The sequence below is a fragment of the Canis aureus genome, chromosome 14 (assembly GCF_053574225.1).
Source record: "Canis aureus isolate CA01 chromosome 14, VMU_Caureus_v.1.0, whole genome shotgun sequence".
In the NCBI taxonomy this organism is placed as follows: domain Eukaryota; kingdom Metazoa; phylum Chordata; class Mammalia; order Carnivora; family Canidae; genus Canis; species Canis aureus.
In genome coordinates, this window is record NC_135624.1 from 45,421,951 (window position 1) to 45,444,411 (window position 22,461).

A 22,461-nucleotide genomic window follows, 5' to 3' on the forward strand; every position below is an offset into this window, starting at 1 on the left:
AAATAAAATACAATTTGGGGGAAATAAATTAAAAAGTACATTTTTAAAACACTCTTTTAAATGCTATCATCCTTCTATATAAAAGAGAATTTAAAAAATCAGGATATTGGGGTGGGAGAATAATTAATAGTCCTCATCTCACCAAAGAAAATCAGTTACTAACTTTTTAAATCTCTTTATTATGTGGTTATAATTATCCCTGAGAATATTGTTAAATGTTTTATAATTTTCTTTTGTTTAATATGTGTAAAGCTATAGTTTTTATGCCACAAAACTTGGCAAAATATCACAGATGGCTGAATTTAATTACTGTGCGTATCTGAGTGCGTTGTTGATAGATTGGCATTGTTTGCATGAATAATAAAGTCATAATTCATAAACTTCTAAAAAAATAAGGTCTATACAATTTATAAATTATTTCCAAATATTATTTCAATAATATTTAATATTTTAATGCACATATTTAGTGACTATGTGTGATTACACATATACATTTAGTACCATTTTGCAATACCTACCTTTTATGTGTGAGAGGAGAAAACATCACATGGTTTAGAAAAAAATCTGTAGAATTGGGATACACAAGGGAAAAAAGCCCTTTTGCACTGTAATGGGCAGAGACACCCTTTTACGCAGAGAATACAGATAATGTAAAATTTGAGAGTGTCTAAGAAAGGATCTTGGGTCACGCTATGCAGAGTCAATCAGATCTGGGAGCAAGCAGTATGGTGTACTGTTCCAGATCCTATACAGGGGTCTTTTAGTCCCTTGTCTCCCACTGTATGTTCTTTTAGAAACAGTGTATTCATTATTTTCTTGCATTTATTAGTTGGATTTAATGCAGAGCCTCCCAGGTTCCTGGGAAATCTTCATGTATGAAACCTTTGTTCACATTTTATCAGAATATTAATTTGCAGGTAATAAAAGTGATAATGACAAAAATTACTTCAAACTTATATAACTGTTTTAACTCTCCAAGGCACATTTACCTATAATTTTCATTTTCTTTAATGGTAGGTGTCAAGCTCATTCATCTTTGTACTTGGTGGTCTAGCAAGTTGTTGCCACATTGTAGAGTTTCAATAAATGCCTGCGGAAACGTTACTCAGAGATATCCTGTCAAATGGAGAGGACAAATGTCACTGTGCTATCAGACAAAAGAGGAAAGTGAGTAGAGCTATATTTGATTTACTCAAGAACACATTATTTGTTAATGGCAGAGTTCAGACAAAACAAAACAAAATCAGAACCGAAAACCCTAAGGTTCTATCTTCTAGCCTGGGGATGTTTCCTATCTAATTGAATTTGTCCTTCTTGTTGATAGAATTTTGTGCAAAAATAGAGTTTTAGATAAAGTATATGCTACCATTCAGCATTTCTTTTCTTTTTTTTTCCCAAGGAAATATAATGTAATTTTGGCCCTTTTTCTATCAGTATTAATACCAGTTGGACTCATTTATAGCAGTGAAGTTAATGCATGTTTTAAAAAGTACTCAGAATTTTATGTTCATTACAATTCCTCCCAAAAGAAGCATATAGTTTTATGCCTTATAGAACTAGCACCAGTGTTGACCAGGAGGCCAAAGGGGCCAGGGAAAAGTAAGGGCCAGATCTTTTATTGTTTTCACTAGAACGAATGGGTAATGCAGTATGGTTAGCATAGGATAGTTTGAATAATTTCAGTGTGCCCTGGCTATAAGGATCCCGGGCTCCTTGAAAGAGCAAAAGTTAAGTTTATATCCGACAGTAAGAATATAATCGGGGTGGCCATGTGGACTTTAAATAAATTGCCTTCTTACTTCTATTTAATTCTTTTACTTTAATGTAAAGCTAAATCTTTTCACTAATTACCTCTATTACTAGAGAGGGAGTTGGTATAACTAATATCTAAACTTATTTTGAAAACCACCATTTAACGATGTGGAGACATTGTGACTTTTCCTAAAATTAGTTTTAATATGGATGGCATACTCAGTAAATTTCCATAAAATGTATATATGCTTCTTATCTGATGACTATATATTTCTGGGTACTAACATGCAAGAAGCAACCTCACCACTTAGAAAGAGGCAAAAAGAGAGTACTTCTGTATTTTTCATGAATTCAGGAATGAAACTTCATCTCTCTTCATGTGTGGCAATGTATAAATAGAGTTTTAGTCTACAGTAAAGATGTGGTTAGGTGATTTATCTGATATCCTGAAACCTGACTAACAGAATTACTATTTTCCTCATCAGGGCTGCCTTTATAGTAATTCTTCCAATATATGAGAAGTTGTGCCAAACTTCTCATAATTCAAGTGGGATACATTTCCTATAAGGTAAATATAGAAATCAATATAGATAAGAGCCCTTCAAGCTGATTGATTACCTTATGGTTTATGTACAAAATCATGGTGCCTCTTCTCAAGTAGCCTGGATAGTATGGACTCTCAGCCCCAAGATGATATGAGTGAAGACAGGGTATTAGTCCAAATCAGAGAACTTGGGGTTAATTCTGACTTTTTCTCAACTAAGGAACTGTGTAATATCAAACAAGTCACGTACTGTTATGGACTCTGTTTTCCTTAAGTGCCAAAGAGACATTAGATCAATAATCTTTGGAATTCCATTAAGTGCCTATATTCTATGACTGTATACTCTTTGGTTACTATCAATTATAATATTTGATATAAGTTAACATGTAATTATAATAATCCAAATACAATTTTGCACTTTAAAAAATTATTAACATAATAGAGCTTTTTGAACTGAACTACGTGTAGTAGCTGTGTTTAGGTCTTTGGAGAGATGGGAGGCTTAAAAGTCTCCTCGCAGAATCCTTATATTTATGAGATATGAACCTTTTTAATTAGAATTCCATGAAATAAGTCAATCAGAGAAGGACAAACATTATATGGTCTCATTCATTTGGGGAATATAAATAATAGTGAAAGGGAATATAAGGGAAGGGAGAAGAAATGTGTGGGAAATATCAGCAAGGGAGACAGAACATGGAGAACTCCTAACTCTGGGAAACGAACTAGGGGTGGTAGAAGTGGAGGAGGGCGGGGGGTAGGGGTGACTGGGTGGAGGGCACTGAGGGGGGCACTTGACGGGATGAGCACTGGGTGTTATTCTGTATGTTGGCAAATTGAACACCAATAAAAAATAAATTTATTATTAAAAAAATTAGAATTCCAAAGACATCACTGCTACAGTAATATGTTAAGAGTCTGGAAGTTCGTGATTCCTAATAAGTGAATTTTGAAAATTAGCACATTAAAATAATATTCTATTATATTAAAATAAATGCACATTCTAATTGAAATGGTTTAAAACGGAGTTCTGGAGTCAGACTGACTGAGTTGGATCCTCAAATCTACCACTGTTTAGTTGTGTGACCTTGTGCTAAAAGAGAAACGCTTTTTTATTTATTTTTAATGTTTTTTAGAAAAATGCTTTTTAAACTGATCAAATATTTAATCTTTTTATTGGTGTAATTTCTTGAGGTGTAATTTGCATACAGTAAAATTCACCTTTTTTCTCGATATAGCTTATGAAAGATTCTATTCATTTAAAATTCAAAAAATTGCAGGCTAACCTTATAGTGACGAAAAGCAATTCGGTGGTAGCATGGAGATGAGACACTGTGGTGGCTCTAGTGGAGAGGTTGATTTGCATAAAGGATTATAAAAACTTTGGGGTGATGGATATATATCGTTACCTTGATTGTGGTGATGGTTTCATAGATGAATGCATACGTCAAAAATTACCAAGTGGTATACTTTAAACTTGTGTGATTTATGGTGCATTAATTGTGCCTCACTAAAACAGTGAGAAATGAGAACTTTGCCTATGTTTTATGCTAAGGCCAAACCTTTAAGGGATTTGTTTCTGAGAGAGACACAAACAAAATTGAGAAATTCAGTGGTGGGTGTTCTTTCTAAGCCACTGTCGACCCTAAGAGATTTTATTATAGACTGAGTTTCGTTTAGCTCCCTGATAGTTATGGGGATGGTTGAGCCCAGAAATCATGGAAGCAAAGTGATGGCAGTTAATTATTAGAAGAAAGATAGGTCTAAGGAGAGGCAAGGGTGAGTAGCCATTAGGAAGTTCTAACTCACAGAGACATATGGAGATAGTTAAAAGAAAACAGTATCTCCAGAGGCAGGAGAGATAGGCAGCCAGCAAGGGTGGTGCTGATGATCAAGAGACTGAGGCCATCTTCCCCCACCAAAGTCGCAGTGTATTGTGTATTGTTTGTTGCCAGAATGAGCTGGTTTTCTGATCCAAACCTATTCACTGGAAGAGAATTCAGATGCCCAGGAAGAAAGACTCTACAATCCTATTACTATATGGTAATGAATTTGCAACCTATAGCCATTTGGCTAGCTAGGCATACATGAGGGCAAAGAGACAACGCCATTTCAAGGCCTGCTGGGCTGTTCACATAAATATCCAGGACCCAAAGCATAATCATGCTTTCTCTGTTAGAGTAGAAGTGAATGGTGGACAAGTTAATGGAATCCTGTGCAAAGTCTGGCATGCTGCACATCTACTGGGACACACACAGTTTTTGTTTTTGTTTTAATCTTGGAATACATAATAGGAAAGGAGACAGTTGATACTTTGCAGACACTCCACTTTGGTTCATTTGCTGGTAAAATAAAGGCTGCTATAGTCAGATAGCCTAAATGGAAACCATTAAAACTGACTCGCTTTTCTAGAGAAAGCAAATTTTAAAAATCAAATCAAATCCCTGAGAACACTGCAGAAATTGGTGTCATCTGTGAAGATGTGAAAGATGAGGATGAATGGTAGTGACTGCTATCACATCCCATCTAATTTTATCAGTCTAACCCTTCAAAACCAAGGTGGATCTGGAGGCTGGTGGTGGACTACTGCAAACGTAGTGAAATATTTCTTGTACAGGAGATTATCATAGTTTAAGGTGCATTGTACCTGTGAGGAGAAAGGCGAAATGTAAGTCACTCTGCTTCCCATCACTTCAGGGGTTCACCTGGAGAATTTCAATGCCAGTCTTCACAACTCTGCAAGTTTAGAAGGGAAATACTTCAAGTAGGGGAAACGGTTAGTTACTTAAACACTGAATGATAGGTTGGGCTGATAACGATTAGGTTTCTAATACCAAAAAAGTCAAAGGGGAAAAAATATTTTCTTAGAAGGGATAATTTACCCTGATGATTTGGAGGATTGAGACCTCCTAATACACAAATGGAAACAGATAAGCTTAAATTTGGCAAACGGGCGATTCACCGGGATATTTCTAAAATCTCTTGACCAATTTTGACTTCAAACAGACAAGTACTGCTGCAGTGGGATAAGAAAAGCACAGAAACTGTGAATGTGACAAACTTCAGACTTTTTCTTTTGAGTCAATAAGCTTTTGGTGTGCCAAAGCTTAAGCTCTTAAGCTCTCGAAGTGCCTGGCATCTTGCAATATGGTTTGGCCCACCATGTAGAGACTCAGTAGGGCTAGATGTGTGTTCTAGAAGTAGAAGGTAGTGCATCAGTAGGAAACCATGCACCATCTATTTCTCTTAACACTCCTAACTTCTCATTTATGAATTCTCCAGTATGTGGGGTAAGATGAAGATCAAGGTTAGTAAAAAAGTCGGGATCCCTGGGTGGCGCAGAGGTTTAGCGCCTGCCTTTGGCCCAGGGCGCGATCCTGGAGTTCCAGGATCGAGTCCCACATCGGACTCCCTGCATGGGGCCTGGTTCTCCCTCTGCCTGTGTCTCTGCCTCTCTCTCTCTCTCTCTCTCTCTCTCGCTCTTTCTCTCTGTGACTATCATAAATAAATAAATAAATAAATAAATAAATAAATAAATAAATAAATGTTAGTAAAAAAGTCTCATTATATTTTAAACGATAACTTTGCTCATGACACACAATAAAGTGATTATGTTTGCTTCTGTATTGGTCTTTTATTTTTTTTTGTATTGGTCTTTTTTTAGATCTGAAAGATTAGAATTGTTGCTAAAATTTACCTAGCAGCTTTTGCATATCTCCACCATGTAGCATAGCAGCTCTACTTCAAGACATTTACCCAAAATACACACACACACACACACACACACACACATATATACATATATACATATGTATATGTAAATTAAAAGATACATACAAGAATGTCCATGGCAATCATTTTTATAAAGCCTAAAACTGGATGTAAACCAAATGTCCGTTCAATGGAGACTGGATAGATGGATGATGGTATATTTGTACAATGTATTTCAGCAATAAAAAAATGAAACAAACTAATTACTTGCAATGAAATGGGTGAAACTCAAAAATATGCTGAGCAAAGAAGCCATATTCTTACATGTATACATACCTGCACACATTTATATAAATAACAGATATTGCTATTTATATAAAGTGAAAGAGCACAATAAAAATCTATGATGATATAAATTAAAAAATGATTGCCTGAATGAGGAAAGAATATTGACAAGAAAGGAGTGTGGAGGGATTTCTTGATGTGAGGGAAATGTTCTGGATCCTATCTGGGTAACAGTTTCATCATTAAGTTGGTATATGAAATGGTTGAATCTCACACAATTTCACAATTAAGATAATACATTTTATTGTAATGTAAATTTATCTGCATTAAAATGAGAAGCCTTGAGGATAGTGACTTAAGGCCAAAGGGGAGACTTTGGGGAACTTGTAATATTCCTTTTCTTAATTGGTACTTTGTGAAAACCTTTATGATTTACGCTTTGTACTCTTTTCTGCTTATGTGTTATGTCTCTCTCTATATATAATTAAATCATAAATATAAAAATTATGTAATATATAAATTATATAAAATTTTTAAAATAATTTTAGGGAGCAAGTAACTATAGATATTTTTTAAAACATTAAAATATTCTCAAATTAAATGCAGACTGTGGTCATTGCAGTACTGAAAAAAAATTAGAATAGTTACAAGAAATGTGTTTATTCCAGATTTTCATGGCATCTGCAATATCTTAAGGGATAGTAAAAAGACAATTTATATTTCTGATACATAATATGAAAGAAGTGTAGGAAGGAATTGGTATGAATAATTTACAGAATTACATGGGACCAAATGAAATTATGCATAGAAAATACTTGAAAATTGTAAAGCACAATATAAATTAAGGTATTATCACCTTCCTCACCAATTGCACTTTTCAAGATGAGTCTTTAACAATGAATTTCACCAAATTTCCACACATCAGTCAAGATAGCCAATAAAAATACCAATTCATCCATGATCTGAGAAAGAGAATTGGAGCTCTGGGTATACAGTGACACAAATATTTAAGTTATACTGACAATGGATATAGGTCTTTCTAGGAGCAATAATATTTGACAGCCACATCATATCTGTCAACTGAAATTAGACATACCCAGAATCTGTGAGTAGAGACAAAGCCCCTGTCAAAAAATACACTCTTCCTTCACTGTCACATTTTCTTCCTATATATCATCATCATCATCATCATCATCATCATCATCATCATCAGTATTGCCCTTGTTATTACTACTATCATTTGTTGAATACCCACTAACTTTACATCTGTTTTATATGGAACATATAATTTCTACAATCCCAGAGTGACTACATTCCCATTTTCTTAAAATTACCATTGTTCACCACATGTATATTGATCAGACATTCATGATCAGCGTCTGATTGACGCTCAACCTCAACAAAACAGACATTTTAAGTTGAATAAGTCTTTGTTGTTGGGGGAGGGACTGTCAGGTATCTATATAATGTTTAAGAGCATCTCTGGCCTTGACCAGCTAGATGCTAGTAGCACATTTACCTAATTTGTGACAATCGATAATGTTCAAAGACACTGCCAAAATGTTGTCAGGAAAGAGGAGGTGCAAATTCACGCCCCTTCACCCTGTTGCCTGTACATTAAAGTAGCCACAGCCTAGTGCCAGTTAGGCACACAAAAATTCCTTTTACTTTTACTCAGAAGATTGGACTTGAATTCCAACTTTACTATTATAGTAGCTGTATGATGTAGGCAAATTATTCAGTTGGGTCTGTGAGAGTAATAACATATCAAGTCTTCCTGGGAATGACTTTCATTTTTGAGTCTTAATATAAAAGACAACTCATGTGTTCCTTTTATAATTAAAATAAACCTTTACCTATTACTTTATAGTAAGTCACCATGTCTGTTCTTCTTGTAAAATATTTCTCAATAGCAATGACTTTTTCTTTTTCTTTCCTCATTCATTTGTTTTTATTGCCATCAAACACACTAGAGCATTCAGTGCATAAGAGGCCAGCCTTGTGTCTAGGTAGCCACTTGATGCCCAGTATCTCACACATGGAAAAGTAGCTACAAGGAAATGCTCAATATACATTTAGCATATAATGGCTTAATTGTGATAATTTATGGGAAAGTAACAGAGTAGTTCTAATTACATTGCTGGTGCTTACTAAATGCCGTTTCCTTGTTCTCTTGTGTTATAAAGAAGAAGAATGAGTCTCAAAATTATTTCCCTGGTGGAGAAGCACTCTGTTACAATCTGGAATATGATATATGTTAGCTGAATAATGGCTCCCGGAAGATGGCCAGGTCCTAATCCTTGGAATTTATGAGTGTGTTGTCTTATGTAGCAAAAGGGACTTTGAAGATGTGATTAAATTAAGGGCCTTGAGGTGGGGACAGTATCCTAAGTTATTCCCTTAAATCCAAGCTAATCACAAGGCTCTCAAAAAAAAAAAAAAAGAAGAGGGAGGCAGACAAGTGGAAATCCAGGCATATGGCCATACAAGTCTAAACAAAGGAAAATGGGTGGCCTTGAGAAACCCTTAAGGCAAAAGAGCATCTTTTCTCCTAGTGACCCCAGAAGGAACACAGCTCTGTTGACAGCTTGATTTTATCCCCCTGAGACCCATTTTAAACTTCTGGCCTCAAGAACTATAAGAATATAAGTTTGTGAGTTTTAAGCTCCCAACATTATGGTAATTTATTATAGCAGCGATGGAAAACCAATAGAAGATTATACCCTACACATAGGTGTTTTATCTTTTCTCACCATCTCATCTCTTTTACAAAAAAAAAAAAAAAAATAATAATAATAATAACGCAAGCTTTTCCCATTTTTTTATCCTTTACTCTTTCACTTTAATGTGATGCTTTCTCTCTGAGTCAAGGAAGGCAGAAGTTTCCTAGCATAAGAAAACTAGTTGTAGGGTGTAGAAAGTATAAATTGGTTGATAATCCAATTGTGCAATGTAATCATTCCATTCATTTGGTCAGTAAATATAGTTGAACAACTGCTAAGTTGTTGAACAACTGCTAAGTTGTTCAATTCTCATTCACTACTCACAAGGAATAAAATATATATAACAGAGTTCCTTTCTCTTACAAAGTCAGACTCAGTGGGGAGAGGAAAGGGGAAAAGAAATGGACACTTAAAGAAGGAATTTTTAAACACTGTCAGATAACAATAATGGAAGTGTTCCTAAAGCTCTATGGGGACACATAGCTCTTTCTCAGGACATCTTTTTAGAGAAAAATAGATAGACACTGGCTTTCCTTTGTAGTACATCCTTTTAAAACTTATTGAAAAGCTGAGTAAAATCTATTCATAGGGAATTAAATTGATTCACACAATATAAGAAAAAGAAACATCTCTTTTCAAGAGGCATTAAATCTACTTCCTTAATAGCGAAATCAAGATTAAAAGAGGTGAAAAATGATGAGAATGACCTTTTTAGTTCTAATCACACAAATAAATCAGTGCACTGGTGATGAATTCATTAATTTTGATTAAACACAGAACTATGAAGTCATTTGAATTAATTCAGTAATCACCATCAGGAATAGATGCTTTAGAGCTTGATATTGAGCAGACCCTCTAATTTGCTCTTTGACCCAGTCTTAGGGAAATGTGTACTAAGATCTTCAAGGTAGCTGATTTTATACACAGATGGATCAAGTATGAAGTTGAACAAAAGACCTATAGATAGTAATGAGGTCCTAACCTGCCCCCTAATAAGGAAAACGTCAAGGTTAGCATAATTTTTGAAAAAAGCAGTGGTTTCACATTGAGGCTAGAAGGGGTTTTATTGGCAGCAATGCTAGAAACTCTTTAGAGCTGTGCAAGGAATTTTGAGATACTTCAGACTTAGCATCTAGGACAAAAGAGCTATGGAACTTTGAGTTGTCAGATATGCCATAGGTAGTGGTAAAGTCAACTAACTATAAAGCCACTTCCAGAATCTGATTACCAAGTACACCCAACTCCATACAAGGTTAGTGATTCTGAAGGGGAATGAGTTATTGGTTAGGAGCCCTATCCATGAGTATAAAGCCATTTTCTGTAGGAAAATAAAAACTGCTTTGGGGTTAAAATTTGCAAGAATATATAGCCAATAGTAATAGCAGAAACTACTAGCTATTTCTCATAGAATTTTATCTAAATAAATGAAAATAATCCTGTACTGTCAAGTAATATGATTTTCCCACTCACAATATCAGAAAGTAGGTGTCCTAATGTACCAGGAGTGCTGTAATGTCAGAGGATCCTCATGACAAGTCTTCACAGAAAATTAGAAGAGCAAAAGACTTAAGCTGTATGTACAAAGTATACATTTTCATCTCACTTTTTACTTCTTTGGATTCCAACCATGAATTACCATAACAGAAAATGGAAGAATAATTTTCTTTTTTTTTTTTTTTTTTTTTTGGAGAATAATCTTCATATTGAATTGTCAAAGGTTTTCCATAGAGTAATGATTTTTAAAAACACACAAAAGTTGTTATGATTTTTTTTGGAGGAAACCTCAGAAATGTTAATCAAACATGTCATGAAAAGCCTTATTCATTAACAAAAATACTTATTTGAATTAATCGATCCTATGCATCACCTGGCCCATAAGTAAACGGGGAAGAAGTTGAACAGGCTACATGCACACAACTCAAAATGATTGGCCCTTTGAGAATTGTTATTTTCTGGATAGGATAAAAGCACAGTAAGACAGCGGTGTTGGAAAATAAAGCCTATTTTTCTCTCTCATTCCGGAAATCAGAATTTTGGCTATTTTCAGGCAGATATCACTCTGAGCACCATTGATGGGGGTGGGAGGAGAAGAAAAGAGAGACTCAAATTCAGGTATTTAAATAAAGTCCAGTAGATTTTTTAAAGACAATCAAAAGTCTAAAATTAAGCACTCATATAGCATCAACTGTTCCGTGTTGTGCAGGGATATTGTCTACATGAGTTCCAAAGGCTCTCTAATGGGATTCTGATGGATACTTGGAGTTCCTCAAACAAGTACGAGGAGGGGCAGAGGGATAGGGAGAAGCAGACTCCTTGCCAAGCAGGGATCCCAATGTGGGGCTTAATCACAGGACCCCTAGATCATGCCCTGAGCCTGAGGCGGATGCTTAACCCACTGAGCCACCCAGGCCCCCCCATTGTGAACCACCTTAATAATTCTTTTGTAACAGCTAATTTTTCACTACTAGCAATCATTACAGCATCACAATCCAGCAAAATCCCATCCAATATCTTTCTTTATAAATAGGTTAAACACTTATTTTATTCAACGATAAATATTTTAAACCATTTACGTGGTCGCTTCTCCATTCCACCTTTTCGATTTCTTTATTAGATTTACTCCTAATGTCAAGGAGAATAAATGCTGGGAAGTATAGCTCCTGAGCACTACATAATCCAACATAAGTATTTTTATTACCATAAAAAAATCACATTCTGCATTTTTCTCCATAATTTTTATTAATTTTATTGGATAGTCAGAGATTATCTTTAGTTTTTTGAAGTCAGTGTACACATTAGATTGACAATGACCCTGTTAAAGAAAAAAAAGATATTCTTGACACTCCATAAAGTGGGAATGAAGACTTTATTCAAGACGTGTGATAGGTGTTAAGACTATCACAACAGGGGAGGGAGATGGGGATCAACTCTAAATATAACAAGATTAGTGGGGATTTATAGTTAAGGAGCAGATTAGGGGATCAGTGGATAGAAAATTACTAAGAGGAGACATCAAGGGTACAGTGGAATTTTTGCTAAACTGATCAAACAATTATTGCTGAAGGCAGGTCAGGGTGATCAAGTATCACCTGGGGGATGATAGGGATGAGGAATTTGATCTGCTATTGAGGCTGATGGGAAATCAGGGGTGGAAGGGTTCTGTTTAAACTGGCTTAACAGGCTTCTTGCTTAAACTAGGCTTTGCAAAGACAGGGAGAAGATGGCTCAGGGGACCCTGACTAATGTTTGGTCAAGGAAAGTCCTCATCAGTTTTTAAAAAATTCTTACTTTACCAACAGACTGTATTCTATTATTTGCATCTGCTCATGCTGTTCAAAACACACTGGCTTTCTCAGGATTTCTTGAGTGTACCCGGCATGCTGCCTATCCAGATGCTTTGCACTTGATCTTCCTTTTCCTGTAATTTTCTTTCCCCACATATTCACATGTTGTCTTTCCTTACTTCTATCAGATCTTTGCTTAAAATATCTTAGATTAACCCAACCTAAAATTACAAAAACCATACCTACCCCCTAGCCCTCTCCCTTTCTTCCTGCCTTTTCTCCTTATAACTTATCAACTGAAATTATCATAAAATAAACATACATGTAATACACATCTATCATGTGTGCATCGATTTCCCATATTTTCTCTCTCACTGTGTGAAGTCTCCTTGGGGGTGGGGGATTGAAGTTGTTTTATTCATTTGTGTAATCCCAGCACTTAAAACTGTCCTTAGAACTGTATGATAGGGAAAGCGTTCCACAAATATTTGTTGATAAGTGAACATACACAGCTTTGGTATAGTCTTTCTTTTAGGGTAGTTATTTAACAGTTCATGCCCCTAATTCCTATTGTTATTCTTTTACATAGAACTTGTTTTGCAACTGCATTTATAGACCATGCTCTGTACTTTTTATAGTTCACAGGTAGGAAATCTTCAACTTGGAAAGTGCATATAATTTTATAGAAACAACATAAAATCGAGTATTCATATTAGATAATTAAAGTAGGTAGTTACTCTACCCTACATAATTTGTAAGAAAAAAATCAGAGTGATTATGAAGCACTTGTGGTAGCTTTAAACTGAATCATTGATAACTAGATTTACATGATTCATTTCATGTAAAGCTACAAAATTTGTGAGGTATGGTTTAGAGTTATAGCTTATAGCAATTTAAGTGGCTGATATAATGATCACTGAGGATAGATTCACATGTACCACTATTGATTCCTAAGAACACAATAAAAAAAATAGTTATGAAGAGTGAGGAAAATCAGAAGTTAAATAAAAGCATCAGTCTTTCAGGCAAAAATTCTGCTTATATTAGAAATTTTCTGAATTCTCTTTTCGTTTTTAACAATACATAGAATAAAAATGATTTTATGGAATTGTGATATTACCTTCAAGGGTTCCCAGAGACCTCAAATAAATCGGTCAATATCTATCAATTAACTAGCAAAGATGGTCTGAGCAGCACTTGGAGAAGAGGCATTTGCAGCTAATTCGTCCAAATTTCATTATTTATATAGAAATCATTTATTTTCCAAAGGAAGATAGAAAAAGTTGACTGAATGGAATATAATTATATATCCTCAGAATCATCTCATTTCAGTCATATTTTTTGAAAAAAATTAACAATGCCTTCTCAAACTAATTAGGACAAATGAAACTCCATGTGTCTTTGGGACTTTACATATTTTGATAGCATAATCTGAATTATAACTTTTATGACAGTTTTTCCCCATTAAAGATGATATTAGTTGTGGGTTTTTCATATATGGGCTTTGTTATGTTGAGGAATTTTCCCTCAACATCCACTTTATTTTTTATCATGAATGTGTTGTACTTTGTTGAATGTTTTTTGTGCATCTATTGAAATGATCATGTGATTCTTATCCTTTCTTGTATTAAGTGTATCACATTGATTGATCTGCAAATATTGAGCCCTAGCAACCCAGAAATAAATTCCATTTGGTCATTATGAATGACTTTTTAATGTATCATTGGATTCAGTTTGCTAGTAGTTTATTGAGAATTTTTGCATTAGTGTTCATCAGGTATATTAGCCTGTAGTTCTCTTTTTTCTTTTGTTTTTTAATTTAAATTCAGTTAGCCAACATATAGTAAATCATTAGTTTCAGATATAGAGTTCAGTAATTCATCATTTGCATATGACACCCAGTGCTCATTACATCTCATGCCTTCCTTAAAATCCATCACCCAATTACCTCATCCGTTAAAGCCTAGCACTGAGTTACCTCATCCCACCCTCTCCAGCAACCATCAATTTGTTTCCTATAGTTAAGAATCTCTTATGGATTATCTCCCTCTGTGATTTCTTCCCATTCAGTTTTCCTTCCTTTCACCTACGATCCTCTGCACCGTTCCTTATATTCCACAGATGAGTGAAACCATATGATAATTGTCTTATTTCACTCAGCATAATACCCTCCAGTTCCACCCATGTCGATGTAAATGGGTAAGGGGTAAGATTTCATTCTATTCTGATGGCTGAGTAATATCCACATATATTCATATTCATATTCATATTCATATATATATATGAATCACATCTTCTGTATCCATTCATCTGTGGATGGACTTGATCAAGATAAAAAGCCTTTGCACAACAAAGGAAACAGTCAACAAAACTAAAAGACTGCTTATGGAATGGGAAAAGTTATTTGCAGATAACATATCAGATAAAGGACTAGTATCCAAGATCTTTAAAGAACTTATCAAACTCAAAAAAAAAAAAGAAAAAGAAAAAAGAAAAAAAAGAAAAAACAAAACAAAACAAAACAAAAAAAGAACTTATCAAACTCAACACCCAAAAAACAAATAATCCAGTCAAGAAGTGGGCAGAAAACATGAACAGATATATCTCCAAAGAAGACCTACACATGGCCAACCAATATATAAAAAATGCTCCACATCACTTGGCATCGGGAAAATACAAATCAAAACCACAATGAGATACCACCTCATGCCTGTCAGAATGGCTAAAATTAAGAAGTCAGGAAACAATGAATGTTTGCAAGAATGCAGAGAAAGAGAACTCTCTTATACTGTTGTTGGGAATGCAGGCTGGTTTTTAGCTTGCCTTTTATCCTGAATGATAGCCTTGCTGGATAGAGTATTCTTGGCTGCAGATTTTTTCCATTCAGCATGTTGAATATATCATGCCACTCTCTTCTGGCTTGCCAAGTTTCTGTTGAAAAATCTCCAGCTATCCTTATAGATTTTCCCTTGCAAGTTTATGACATCTTTTTTCTTCCTGCTTTTAAGACTTTTTTTTTTTCTTTATCACTGTATTTTGTAAATTTAATTACAATATGTCTTGGTGTTGGCTTCCTTTTTAGGATCTTGATAGGAGTTTTCTGTGCTTTCTGGATCTGGATATCTGTTTCCTTCTCCAGACTAGGAAGGTTTTCAGCTATTACTTCATCAAATAAATTCCCTGCCCATTATTATCTCTTCTTCTTCTGGCCATCCTATAATATGAATGTTATTACATTTGATGGAGTCACGGAGTTCCCTAAGTCTATTCTTGTGTCTTTTGTTTCACTTCATTGCTTTCCATTAATTTGTCTTCTAGGTCATTAATTAGTTCCTCTGCTTCGTCCAGCCTGCTGTTCATTGCATTAAGCATGTTCTTTGGTTATCCCAAGACTAGTATTTGAGAATATCATCTTAAAAATGGAGGAAGGGGGACTAGAGCCTTGAATATTGTGGGCAAGACTTATAATAAATGCTAATGGGAAAAAAGTTAGCTATTAAAATTAAGCTGATCAAATAATTTTGAGGACTATTGATAGCAAAAGAGATTTCAAGTAGATTTAATAAACGGGCTCTTTTTGTTTTTAAAGATTTTATTTATTCATTTGAGAGAGAGTGAGTGAGAGACAGAGAGAGGGCACAAGTGGGGGTAGGGGCAGAAGGAAAGGGAGAAGAAGACTCTCTGGCAACAGGGAGCCTGAGGTGGGCTCAATCTCAGGACCCCGAGATTATAACCTGAGCAGAGGGCAGACACTCAACCAACTGAGCTACCCAGGCACCCCTGAACTGTTCTGACTTTTTTTCAGAGACTCAAACTCTAAGAGAAGAATTCAAGACATTGAATGGTGGAAATATGAATTAATTTAAGATGCTTGGGATACTTGCAAATGGATAATCTTACTAATAATATTAAGTAACTGAAAGTAGTCACTCAATTAACTATGATACCTAATCAGCTGCTTGGAAAGCTTCTGTTTAAAACTGCACTTATCCAAAATGTGTTCCACTTAACTGTCATGTGGCATTTTGTCTCTACCTTCTGTTTTGTAATCTTCATCAGGAATTCATGCTTAATGCTACATCAGGTAATTTAGCAACTGGTCAACTTCCTGCTGGTTTTAAACCACGTTTTCTTAACCAAGGCTTATTCATACAAACAAATCTCCAGTGCAACCTAATATGTGTAGGCTGTGAAACCTTTTTTCTTATCAGTTACTTTCAGGCACCCAGTGTCTTAACTATGATATCAGATCTTGGCCTAGATTTTTTTTTTTTCTGCATTAAACTATGTTGTCCAGTCACCATGCAGCATTTCTTTGGCTACCTAACTCTCTACAGTTTCATAATCTTGGAATTCTTGTCTTTGTGCATTATCTGTATCTCAGGAACTCATTCTTTCTGTATACTGCCAATGCCAATTTGCCTGTTGACCGCATGACAATCTCAATAAAATACACTTTTCCTCTAGTCTATACTTAAATACCTAACAACAGATGTGTCACAGATACAATCAATAAGAACAGAAGAAGGTCAAAATGTAAAGTGGGGCCTGGAATTCCACCACCATGTCAGGCATTAACACCCTTGTTACTTAACATTTTGATGTTGGTGGAGTTCTGTAGGGCAGAGTTCTGGGGCAGCTAGAGGAGGGGATGCTCAGGAGGCAAGGCGGAGTAGTTTTTTGCCCACTGATATAGAATTATTTGAATATTTTATCCATTGGTTTTGCTGTACTAATTGTTAAGAATACATATCAGTCCTGTAATACTTGACTCAGTAGTCTTCTCTTTAATTACCTGTGCTAGGGTTACTATTTTTTTAAAAAAATTTTATTTATTTATTCATGCTGTGCAGATTTATTAGAAGCTGGCAGAAACTTGTTAAAGTAATCCAGCAATAGTAAAAGAAGGCAATAAATCAGACAGAAGAGAATGTCTTCATTGTGATTTCAGACCAGGGGAAGACACTGCCATAGATGACTCCTAATTCCACCAATAATCGGCTCTATTTGTTATGGAAGCATTGAGGACAGAACACACGGTATTTCACCATCATTCTTGTGGACTTTATGGCCCACCTTTGTAGACTTTAATTACTTAGGCTATACAAATAATAGCATTGGTGAATGAAATATGAAAGCTACCTTCTATATTCTTCAGCCAATTAGGATGTACAGGTGTAAATAATGCTTATCCTACCATAAACAAATCACTGTGATAAATCAATGATTATTATAGTTTGCTTTATTTATATAATTATTTATAATATTATTTATCAAAATAAAATAACAATTTTGAGCACTTATAATTTACTATGCACTGTTTTAAGGATTTCATGACACATAGTAAATAACACATTAATACTTACTGTTCTATTAGGATAATAATGAGCTCTTATACCAGTAGGGAAAGTGAGGCATGGAACATTTTTAATTGTCCAGTGTTGCATAACCTATAAGAAATACATAGAATATGACTAAAATATTAATGACCAAATCATCTATGTATGAGAAAAAGATTCAAATTGCCTTGAAAGTCCAAGCCCTCTAAATTATACTGTAAAATTTTTCAGGTTTTCAAGACAAAACTAAGAAATGAGGAAGAATATTATCTGAATTCCCAAGATGTTTTCTTGGTACCAAGTACTATAACATAGATACAGTGTTTCACAGCTGTGTTAAATATTATATAATTATTAAATATTTACATATTAATATTAAGTTTAAACATTTCAAAATGCTTCATATTAAACATTGTAATATTAAATATTATGATATCTAAACAATATACATTTTATATATTGTATAACACATAGATCATGTATTTATCTTCCTGAAACATTTGTATCAGGCTTTTGTAAAAGAAAAAAGTTGTCCAAGCGATTTCTTCAGAATAATATTATTAAAAAATTATAATAATATTATAAAAATATGACCAAATTTACCTCAGCATTTTCTTACTCATTCCTAAATTATACTTAAGACTTTAAAATTATTGGAGGTAGTCAATTCAGATCTTGTGCTTATGGTAGCATTTTTACCTTTATTTATTTCAATACAAGAGAACCACCTTTTTCTAAACATAATTCTGAATGTTTTGGGGCCTTGAAGCTGAAGGCTTAAATAAACATTCATTTTACTGTCCTTTGATCTTAATAATTTCATACATGTTTCATCTGTTACTTTCTGAAAAATGAAGAAACCACAAGAAAAGTTTATGAATATTAATTGTTATGGTTATTTATACTTATTTTGTCTTTTTTATAGGTACAACTCTTTAATAAAATGGTAATGGAATCAATTGCCTTTAAAAAAACACATAAAAATAATATGCATATTTTTCATTGGCTAAATGCCATATCTTTGCTTATACTAGCATCCCTTTTTCCTGTCTATCACTTTTTCCCTAACACATAGAAACAGATGTGTATGACACAGGGAAATGTATGTGATAGACAAATACTAATGGTGATAGGCTTTAGTTATAATATTTTTTTTTAGTTATAATATTTTTTAAAGTGACATTAATAGAGATGCTTTTATGGTTTCTAAGACTTACCTATGGTGAAAACTTGAAAACCAATACACTATAAAAATTATGAGAGGAGGCAAGTGTATCTCCAACCAACAAAGCAAAAATGAACATACTAATACTAGATTTCACAAAGGAAATGATGAAAAAACTTGATGTTACTTTAAAGATGTCATTCCATTGTCTTTTGGATTACAAGAGTTTGGGATATGTGCTCTTATTTATATTTGCTCCCTCTACATCTCATACAGGTTTTTTTTTTTTTCCCCTCTCTACCTGCTTTCAAGATTTTTCTCCATCAGTTTTATTTAACATTCTGATTATGATCTGCCTTGGTCTGATTATCTGTGTTTTTCTGTTTAGAGTTCTTTGAGCTGCTTCTTCTTCTTCTTCTTCTTCTTCTTCTTCTTCTTCTTCATCTTCTTTTTTTAATATTTTACTTATTTATTCATGAGAGACAGACAGAGAGAGAGAGAGAGAGAGGAACGGACACAGGCAGAGGGAGAAGCAGGCCCCATGCAGGGAGCCCGACGTGGGACTCGATCCTGGGTCTCCAGGATCATGCCCTGGGCTAAAGGTGTACCACCTGAGCCACCAGGGCTGCCCCTGTTTAGAGTTCTTTGAGTTTCTTAAACTTGGTTAGTTACATTTTTTCTTTTTCAAATTTGCTCTTGCCATTAATATTAAATATTTCCCTAGAGTCTACTGATAAAATATCCTTCTTTTCCATTTGTTTTTACTTTGTACTTTATTTTGGATAAAGTTCTATGCCTTTTTAACTTCACTAGTCCTTGTGCCCAATCTGGTTTTAATCTCCTCTCAGTTTTTTTTGTTTCATTTCAGAGACTATATTTTACATTTCAAGGTCCACTTGGTCTTCTGTTTTATACTTAATAGTTCTATCTTTATGACAGTCATGCTTCTCTCTATATTTTTGTACATATTTATAAGATTTATAGTAGCTTTTTATTTTTTTCCTTATTCTTTGGTGGTTTACTTATTTATTTGAGTATAGTTGACATTAGTTTGAGGTGTACAACATAATGATACTACACATCTATATGTCATGCTATGCTCACCACAGTGTAGCTACCACAGTGTGTAACCATACAGTGCTATTACAATATCTTCGGTTATTCCCTACATTGTACCTTTTATTCCCATGACATATTTCATAGTTGGAAGCTTTATTTCCCACCCTTCACTCTTTGGCCCATCCCTCCACACTTCTCCCCTCTGGCAACCATCATTTCATTCTTTGTATTTATAGATCTGAATCTGCTTTTTGTTTATTTTATTTTATTTTTTTTAGATTCCGTATATGAGAGATAATATGGTATTTACTTTCTCTGATTTATTTTGCTTAACATAATACCCTCTAGGGCCCATATTCTTTTGAAATTCAAATCAAAGAACTGAATTGACCTTAATCAACAAGAAAGAAGGTATTTTGGTAATAACCCAAATAGCCAGAAAGTAGCATTGTTATTTTAGAGGAAATATTAAAAAGCTTAGGGAAGGGACACCTGGGTGGCTCAGCAGTTGAGCGTCTGCCTTTGGCTGGGGGCATGATCCCAGGATCTGGGATCTAGGATTGAGTCCCATGTCTAGCTCCTCATGAGCCTGCTTCTCCTTCTGCCTGTGTTTCTGCTTCTCTTTGTGTGTCTCTCAGGAATAAAAATAAAAGAAAAAAAGAAAAAAGAAAAAAGTAAAAAAGTAAAATAGCTCAGGGAAAAGAAATATAAAACTCTTGCTAATTGCTCAAGTAACTGAGTTAATAATATTCAGTTGTTGCTTCAGCTTGATTTGTAGTGACTTAATAATTCAAAGAAACTGTCATATATTATGCATGTATACACACATACATATTCAGATATACAGCAATTTCTATCATACGCCATTCACAAAATTAGTCCTAGATGGATGATATATCAAAATGTTTCTTGAAAAAAAAGCTATTAAAAAAGCTATAAATATACCTGATTTTAGATTCTGACACTAAAGATAATCTCTGCATTTAGAACCTTCTTTCTACTAATTGATTTTTCTCCCAGTTATGGGTCATGCTTTCCTGCTGCTACACAAACATGGTAAATTTTTATGAGATGTTGGAATTGTAAAGTTTAAAATTATCCATATCAGTTTTAATATTTCTTTAAATAGTATTACAAGTTGTTTTTTCGTGTAGTCAAGTTATTTTAGGTCAGTTTGATATTCTTAAGGCTTGTTTTTAAGCTTTGTTATGGCATGGCCAGATTTGTCTTCTCTTTGAGCCTAATTTTGATCCATTCTCAAAGCATGACACTTTTAAGATGCTACCTAATGTCCTATGTAATTTTAAGGTTTCTCTGGTGTGGCAGTTGGGAACTCTTGTGATTTACAGAAATTATTTGGCTTACAGGGTCTGGTGATTTCTTTGGATTCTTACAGAATTTTTCCTAGTGCACGCAAAAATGAGGACTGAAAGATTAAAAGAAACTCCTATGTAGATTTCTAAAGTTCTGTCTCTTTCTGTTTTTCTCTTTTTCAGCATTCCGCCCAAACATTCTTTCTGTCTTTTATTCATTGGACTACAATATGTTTCTCTTCAATACAGTGAGGAGCGTTTTAGTTACCTCATTTTTGTGCTGTGGCCTAAAAGCCAACTTCAGACAGTAAGCTAAAGCAACCACAGGACTCAGATTGTTTCTCATTTCCTCAGGTATCACAACCCCGCATATCTTGTTGTCCAATGTCTGAAAACAAATTTTTAAAATTTTAATATATTTATCTGGTATTTTAGTTGTTAATGGCATTAAGACAATTTGTCTGAAAGTTAAAGAGCCTGAAGGCAAGACAAAATAATTCTAATTCTAACCACATTATTTACAAAATCAAAGATAAGGGAACACTATACAACCCATTTATAGGACTACCATAATTCTGATACCAAAACAGACAAAGACATTATAAAGAGATATTATTCTGTATGATTGTAGGTAGCAAGATCCTTAACAATGTTAGCAAACAGAACCTAGCAATAAATAAAATGTATAACTTATGACCAATAAGTAGGTTTTTATCCCAGCAATGCAAGATGCTGAATTAATATTGAAAAACAAATTGTTGTAATTTATCACATTAGAGACTATGAGAGAAAAATGGATGATCACAACAGATGTATAAAGAACATCTGACAAAATTCAAACTCATCCATAATAAAAACTCTCAGCAAACTAGTAATAGAAAGAAAAAACAAAAACAAAAACTTCTTCATCCTGATAAAGAACATATGTGAAATACCTACAGCTAAGATGATACTTAATGGTGAAAGAGGGAGTAGTTTTTTTTTCTCTAATATTGAGAACAAAACAAGGATATTTGCTTTTATCACTTCCATTTAGTATTGTATTAAGATCCTAGCCAGTGCCTTAAAGTGGGGGAAAAAAATAACATTCATACATATCAGAAAGGAGTAGTAAGCTATTTTTATTTAACAACTGCAGAATATTCTGTATATAAAAATCCCATGAGATCTACAAAAAAGGCACATGAGTTAATAAGTTAATAGGGTACAAAATCCATATGTAAAAGTCAATTGTATGTCTAAGTGCTAGCAATGGGTGTTTATACGTTGAAATTAAAAATAAATGC

The 22,461-nt window shown here is 34.2% G+C and overlaps 1 protein-coding gene and 1 long non-coding RNA gene across 5 annotated transcripts in view; one reads left to right on the top strand and one right to left on the bottom strand.

The window, feature by feature from the left end:
* The window catches only part of LOC144283592 (uncharacterized), a 277,411-nt gene that overhangs the window by 228,443 nt on the left and 26,507 nt on the right, over positions 1-22,461 (top strand). For both annotated transcript variants that reach the window (XR_013352145.1, XR_013352147.1), the window contains exons 5-6: positions 1,018-1,167; positions 2,238-2,320. This is a non-coding gene — a long non-coding RNA (uncharacterized LOC144283592). The remainder of the gene's footprint in view (positions 1-1,017; positions 1,168-2,237; positions 2,321-22,461) is intronic.
* LOC144283591 (uncharacterized) overlaps positions 990-22,461 on the bottom strand; it is an 87,808-nt gene continuing 66,336 nt past the window's right edge. For 2 of the 3 annotated variants that reach the window (XM_077847896.1, XM_077847895.1), the window contains 5 exons: positions 21,444-21,563; positions 17,666-17,749; positions 7,158-7,254; positions 4,944-5,032; positions 990-1,116 (listed from right to left, as the gene is read on the bottom strand). In XM_077847896.1, coding sequence (XP_077704022.1) covers positions 7,183-7,254; positions 17,666-17,749; positions 21,444-21,563 — 276 coding nt within the window. In that variant the 3' untranslated portion in view covers positions 990-1,116; positions 4,944-5,032; positions 7,158-7,182. The remainder of the gene's footprint in view (positions 1,117-4,943; positions 5,033-7,157; positions 7,255-17,665; positions 17,750-21,443; positions 21,564-22,461) is intronic. The other variant, XM_077847897.1, reaches the window with a different exon arrangement.